Source organism: Schistocerca cancellata, chromosome 1 (genome assembly GCF_023864275.1).
Source record: "Schistocerca cancellata isolate TAMUIC-IGC-003103 chromosome 1, iqSchCanc2.1, whole genome shotgun sequence".
Lineage (NCBI taxonomy): Eukaryota > Metazoa > Arthropoda > Insecta > Orthoptera > Acrididae > Schistocerca > Schistocerca cancellata.
In genome coordinates, this window is record NC_064626.1 from 445706947 (window position 1) to 445714300 (window position 7354).

General features: G+C 36.5%; 1 protein-coding gene across 1 annotated transcript in view; it reads left to right on the forward strand.

Moving 5' to 3' along the window:
- Positions 1–4113, forward strand: part of LOC126182030 (uncharacterized) — a 28171-nt gene extending 24058 nt beyond the window's left edge. Inside the window, exon 4 of the mRNA XM_049924821.1 lies at positions 2070–4113. Coding sequence (XP_049780778.1) covers positions 2070–2341 — 272 coding nt within the window. The 3' untranslated portion in view covers positions 2342–4113. The remainder of the gene's footprint in view (positions 1–2069) is intronic.
- Positions 4114–7354: the final 3241 nt, after the last annotated feature.

Here is a 7354-nt window from a genome sequence, read left to right on the forward strand (position 1 = left end):
TGTTGTTGCATTTGTACAGGTTAAACATATAATGTAAAATAACATATTATATTTATCACCATCTTTGGTTTTTGTGTGTGAAAATTAATTCACAACCTGATTTCAGCAATTATTTTGATTTTACTTTAATTTTGTAGTTAGTGACTGTATGGATTTTATTGCTAATATTTGTTTTAAGTATACACATCCTGCTTCGGAAGATTACATAAATTAAATACACATGTGTTTTCTAAGATACCGGAATTTTGTAAACTAGGGTGGTGTAACTAACAAGAGGTAATTATCTGCATAATTTACAAGCACCAATAATTACAATGAATTACATAAAAATGAATAACAAATCAAATTACATCACTGGATAATAATTGTTATTTTCTTTTGAATCATTTTGTGTTAGGTAATGTACCAATTGCAATTATGGTAATTAGAGGCGTTAGTTATTTATGCCAACATTTCCGTAGCCTCTTAATATTTGTTGCTAAACATTTATTATCTCAGTTTCACGATTTGATATTCAATTTGGAGTATGTATATATTTTTGTTAATGACAACAATCTATTAACAATCACAAGAATTTACCTCATTCCAGAATATTCTGTATGTGTTTACAAAGAAGAATAGGTTTTTTGGGCAAACTGAACTGAACTGAACGATACCTATAAAAATACACATAAAAGGCCCTAAGAAGCACCAAATTGGAACGATAAATACATGATGTGTATAAAAAAAGGTGGTATCAGACACTTCGTAGTGATCTGGGGAGAGGCTGTAGCATTATACTGGCATAAATTTCTGCTAACCAATGATATCTTAACTAGACTATCAAACAATGGAAAATCCAGGACGGAATGTAACAATACCAGAGAAGGAAAGTTGCCACTCACCATATAGCGAAGATGCTGAGTTGCGACAGGCACAACAAAAAGATACACAAAATTAAAGCTTTCGGCCATTAAGGCCTCTGTCAGCAGTACACACACACGCGCGCACACACACACACACTCACGTAAACACAACTTGCACACACATCTGCAGTCTCAGAGAGCAGAAACCACACTGCCAACAGCAGCACCAGTGCTTGATGGGAAGTGGCGACTGGGTGGGGGTAAGGAGGAGGCTGTGGCGGGGAGGGAGAGGGATGGTATGGTGGGAGTGCTGGATAGTGAAGTGTTGCAGTTTAGACGAAGGGCAGGAGAGAAGGTGCAGAGGGGGAGGGGGTAAGTAGCGGAAAGGAGAGAAATAAAAGAAATAAAAAGAAATTGAAAGACTGGGTGTGGCAGTGAAATGACAGCTGTGTAGTGCTGGAATGGGAGCAGGGAGGAGGCTGGATGGGTGAGGACAGTGACTAACGAAGGTTGAGGTAGGAGGGTTATGGGAACATAGGATGTATTGCAGGGAAAGTTCCCATCTGCGCAATTCAGAAAAGCTGGTGTTGGTGGGTAGGATCCATATGGCACAGGCTGTGAAGCAGTCATTGAGATGAGGGATACCATGTTTGGCAGCGTGTTCAGCAACAGGGTGGTCCACTGGTTTTTTGGCCACAGTTTGTCAGTGGCCGTTCAGGAACGTGTGTGTATATGTGTATACTGCTGACAAAGGCCTTAATGGCCGAAAGCTTTAATTGTGTGTATCTTTTTGTCGTGCCTATCGTGACTCAACAACTTAACTAGACTATCCTTTCATTGACTTTGACCATTTGTTCGAGGTACTGTACCATTATATGTTTAGTATGTTCCATTTTCTTCACAAGTGCATCTGTCATTGATCATTTCATCAAATGTGCTAGGTTTACCCAGATACAGTTTTTTACTCATCATCACCTTTCAAGGAATTAGGTGACTGATTTTTACATGGTCTCTGATGGAATGAAGAATGCTATAAAATTCTCTTCCTGTACTGGTACCATCCCATTTGTGTAGCCATTCATATTTCATCAGCCTTTTTAGCCCTTTGCTGTCAATGATGCTCTCTTTATAATCATTGCTAGAATGTTTATTTTTGTTTGAGATATTACAGTAACTGCAAATTTGCTTATTCATGGACATATATTTTATCTTTTTATTTTTAAGGTGTTCTGCCCATACATGCTATGCATTATGCTGGAGTTCCAGAGGAAGATGTTTGTGACTCAAGTGCAACTAATGGGAAGAATGGTGCTAGCAGTACAGGGTGGTCCCGTATATCTACTCCAGATTCACTTGAATGGGACCCTGTTGAGGCTCCCTTGGCTGACATGTCTGAAGCTCAGGCAGAACTAGATGCTGAAACAGAACAACTGCTCACTGAAATTGAGCGTCTAACTTCAAGAGCCCTCAGGGAAACTGGAGACTGGAGTAGCTGATTAACCCTTTAACATGTCAGAGTCTTGTAAGATTTATAGAACTGTTATGACTGATTATGTGTGCATTTTTGTACACAGATTTTGTGGTTAACATGTACAACATGTTCAACTAATTACTTGGGTGCTGTTTGAAGATGCAAACTATTTTGTCATTTTCCTGACATCATAGGATAGCTTTAATTTTGTCACAATTCTATTGTGATCAGTTGATAGAAAAAGATCACACCTTATTTTTTTGTAGAATTATTTAACTTCTTAGAACACATGCATGTCATTGCAGTAATAATTTTTGCTTTTTTAAAAAAAAGATTCTTATATTGTAAATTGTTTCTTTACTATATCATCTTAAATATTGTTGCAAAACTGCCTCCTTTTTTTAATTGTACCTTGTGAAATTTTGCTCGAAAGGTGAAAAATCTTTGAACATTTGCTCTATTTTCTGCTTTGTGCCAGTGTTTCTTTTTCCCCTCCTGAATGTTATCATTTTGTGGCTTAGGTGTCTTTATGAAATGACATGTTCCTTATCAAACTAAATTCTTGTAATATAACAGTGTTTTAGTGCATTTTAAGATGTCAGATCTTGTGTGCTTTCACAGTGTTTGGCAGAAATTATCCAGTTTTGAAATGATCTCTGTGAGAGGTTACATTTTTATATGTGATTATACATAATGGACCTATGAACTGAAACATGTTGTTTTCTTTTTCTGCTTTTTATGCTTGTTGTCCACACTCTGCCAAGAGATGGTGGTATTTACACACACACACACACACACACACACACACACACACACATATACATGCATTATTTCTTTTAGTATTTTCAGTACAGTAATGTTGTGTGTATGTGTGTGTCTGTCTGTGTGTGTGTGTGTGTGTGTGTGTGTGTGTGTGTGTGTGTGTGTGTTTTAAGAATATGTGAGTTATTTTCTATTTGATATACATGTTACTATTTTTTCTGTCATAGTTTTTCAGAACATCACATTGCAGTTTTTATTTTTTGCAAGTTTAATAGTAAATGCTTAGTTATGTTTACTGTTGTGATGGTGATTTTGTCTTTATTTATTCACAGTTTTAGGACTGTCTTTTGCAAATGATATAGATCCAGATCATAACAGATATTTAAATTGTATTACTTATGGTTTGCTGGAGGTTGTGTGGATGAAATTGCCCTTATTGTACCTATCCAGAGTAGCATGGCGGAACATACAAAAGTATTGAACATCTGTTTTTACAGCAATTTCAGTAAGATGTATATATTGTTACAACATCTCATTTGTGTATTTTTTTGCCATTGTGATCTTAAACTGAAAATATTGTACTGTAAAATAAATAGTTTGGCCTTTCCTTCAATGCTGAAGTATCTTTGGGCTGAAAGAACTGTAGAAAGAATGCTATGTCCTGTTGTAGTTATTGTTTGTGCCTTATCATCTTAATGGTGATTCTCAAGTTCATAGACTGTATCTACATTAGTTTATCAGAAAGAGAATAGTGAGTAGTATAACTACTGAGTAGCACAAGATACAGACATGCAGTTTATGCCTTCATTGTTGTATCATTATCATTTGTTGTTTCCAAACAAATTCCAAAAGTTAATGTATTTCCTAAATACTTTCATGAATTCCAGTTTATCTCCTATTAAATAGAACATGCACTTGCAATCAAAAGAAGGTATCTTCATTACTTATTCCACAACTACTTCTTTTCCATAACTGTGTACTCTGTTGTCAGTAATATATGTCAATCTGTTGTCTGTTCCTACATTACTAGTCCAAACCACCAATTCTTTTATAAAAATGGATGAGATTTGTCTATTACATGTTAGTCTTTTGTCTCGCTTGACCACACTGAGTTACTAATAAGTTATTTGAAATCTTGTTGTTTTCTTAGATTCTTTATTTATTTATATTATATATATCAATTTGAGTGTACATATATCTGAAAGCATGGAGTTCCTGTTTTTATGCTAAGTATTTACAATTTACTGATTTTTTTGAAATCTTTGCTACCATGAGAATTTCACATTCAAGAATAAAAATACATATTACACCTGGTCCTCAGACTAAGGAAGCAACCTGTCTTCAGACTAGTTTGTTGTGTCTGTGTCAGCTGTGCTACAGCTGTTGCAAATTTCGTGTCTAGAATAATGGTGCTCTTGTGTTGTTGTACATACCAAAACAATAGCTGTTTTATTTTATATTTCTCTTTATCTTGTCTATGGCTGGAAAACAGCGTATATTACACTTGATTCATTGCTTGGCAATGTACTAAACAGGAATGTATCAATCTGCAGTCATTACAAATTAATGATGGAGAAAATTGTAATATTGTGTAGCAGGGTATGCTAAATCAATCCTTAACTGTTTTAAAATCATCTAATGTGTCTGTGTGAGACTGGGTTCTGTCGTTTTCAGCATGGTCTTCATAACTATGCAAACCCTCCTGCATGAGTTTCTACATTATTTAAAGGAGAGAGAGAGAGACATCTGTTTTCTCAACAATGTCTAGCATATGGCTTAACTAATACAGAATATTTTTTTTCTACGTGAGTCTTCTAGGCCACAGGTTCTCTCTTGTAGTATATGGTCTTCAATTGTCGTGTTGCAAAATGACATCCTTAAACAATAGTCCATTTTCTGTGACTTTGTATCAGGAGTTTTTAAGTAATTTTTCAATGATACACTATTGCCTTAATGTTAACTTTACAGCATCCGTATTGCTTTGCAATGAGTAAATTCAATTAATGTTGCACCAAACATGTTTTGATCATTCTGGAAAATTGTAGTTGATGGCAGATTATTTTGGCCATTCTCCATATAGGTTTATTTTGCATTGTGCATTGATTTAATTGCATCATTGTAAGTAGTACTGCCAGAACACACAGTGATTTTGTTCATTCTTGCATACACACACATCAGTTTGCAGTAATTTATTTATTTATTCCTCCAGGGCATCTCGCAGTGATATAGCGTTTGTCATCATAATACAATGAAAATAAATAGCTCAAAATACAAACACACACAGATTATATAAGTATGCTTTTATGAGGGTTGGACAAGTGGTCCAGCTGTGATCTTGATGAAGGAGCCATCCTGGCATTTGCCTGAAATGATTAAGGAAAACTATAGGAACCAAAATCAGGTGGTCAGGCATTGCAAATTACATCTAGCCAGATGTGAGATCACTGTCTTAATGACTGCCTCATTCAGCTGGTCCCTATTGTACAATGTTCTTCGACTTACACGCAGTCGATTTACACACAGTTTGCCCCCATTTAACGTAACATATATAACATAGTTTAGCAGTTTATTGTGGCACAAACTACTGACATCCGCAGGTGACTCCTTGGCCATTAATGTGCTACTATGCCTCTTACCCTAACTCCAGTCCCATAAAAATGCAACTAAGTCCCATTCACATCTTCGTATCGTTCCCTCAGTTTGTGTGAATAAATGAGTCAGGATCCCCCCCCATGATGAGATATATTGAGCTCGAAAGACTGATAAGACATTATTGTCTTGCACTATATATCTTGGCACATGATTTTCCTTTACAGCATTACATTATGATCATATATTGTTGTATGACAGAGTAAAAATTAATATTCCTCTAAGTAATCTTTAATTATATCTAAAAACAAAGTTGATGTGGCTTACCAAACGAAAGTGCTGGCAGGTCGATAGACACACAAACATACACACAAAATTCAAGCTTTCGCAACCAACAGTTGCTTCGTCAGGAAAGAGGGAAGGAGAGGGAAAGACGAAAGGATGTGGGTTTTAAGGGAGAGGGTAAGGAGTCATTCCAATCCCGGGAGCGGAAAGACTTACCTTAGGGGGAAAAAGGACAGGTATACACTCGCGCACACACACACACATATCCATCCGTACATACACAGACACAAGCAGACATTTTGAAAAGCTTGAATTTTGTGTGTATGTTTGTGTTTGTTTGTGTGTCTATCGACCTGCCAGCACTTTCGTTTGGTAAGTCACATCATCTTTGTTTTTAGATATATTTTTCCCACGTGGAATGTTTCCCTCTATTATATTCATAATCTTTAATTATGTAATACGCATTACTTATAAATTATACCTAAAAACAAAGACGATGTGACTTACCAAATGAAAGTGCTGGCAGGTCGACAGACACACAAACGAACACAAACATACACACAAAATTCAAGCTTTCGCAACAAACTGTTGCCTCATCAGGAAAGAGGGAAGGAGAGGGAAAGACGAAAGGATGTGGGTTTTAGGGGAGAGGGTAAGGAGTCATTCCAGTCCCGGGAGCGGAAAGACTTACCTTATGGGGAAAAAAGGACGGGTATACACTCGCACACACACACACACATATCCATCCGTGTCTGTATATGTGTGGATGGATATGTGTGTGTGTGTGCGAGTGTATACCCGTCCTTTTTGCCCCATAAGGTAAGTCTTTCCGCTCCCGGGACTGGAATGACTCCTTACCCTCTCCCCTAAAACCCACATCCTTTCGTCTTTCCCTCTCCTTCCCTCTTTCCTGATGAAGCAACAGTTTGTTGCGAAAGCTTGAATTTTGTGTGTATGTTTGTGTTCGTTTGTGTGTCTGTCGACCTGCCAGCACTTTCATTTGGTAAGTCACATCATCTTTGTTTTTAGGTATATTTTTCCTTCATGGAATGTTTCCTTCTATTATAACCATATCATTAATTTGAACCCAACAATTACTTATAAATTACTTAGCTGCCTTTTTAAAATAGATGTATTTTAATAATCGTTTTTAATCCCAAAGTGGTAAACATGAGCCAGTAACTGTGCTGTTAATGCAAAGCAAGACCAATATAAAGGATTAGTAAAGGATCTCCCCTGTCCACTTTTTCAGAGAAAAAACTAGATTCCATATGTTGCAACATGAAGTTTGTTTATTTGCTCCATAAAAGCATGTTAGACAGGAGCAGTGTTCAGATAGCTGCCAGGCCATTAAAATTCGAGATTTAGATTTTTCATGGTTTCCACAGGTTACTTGATATGA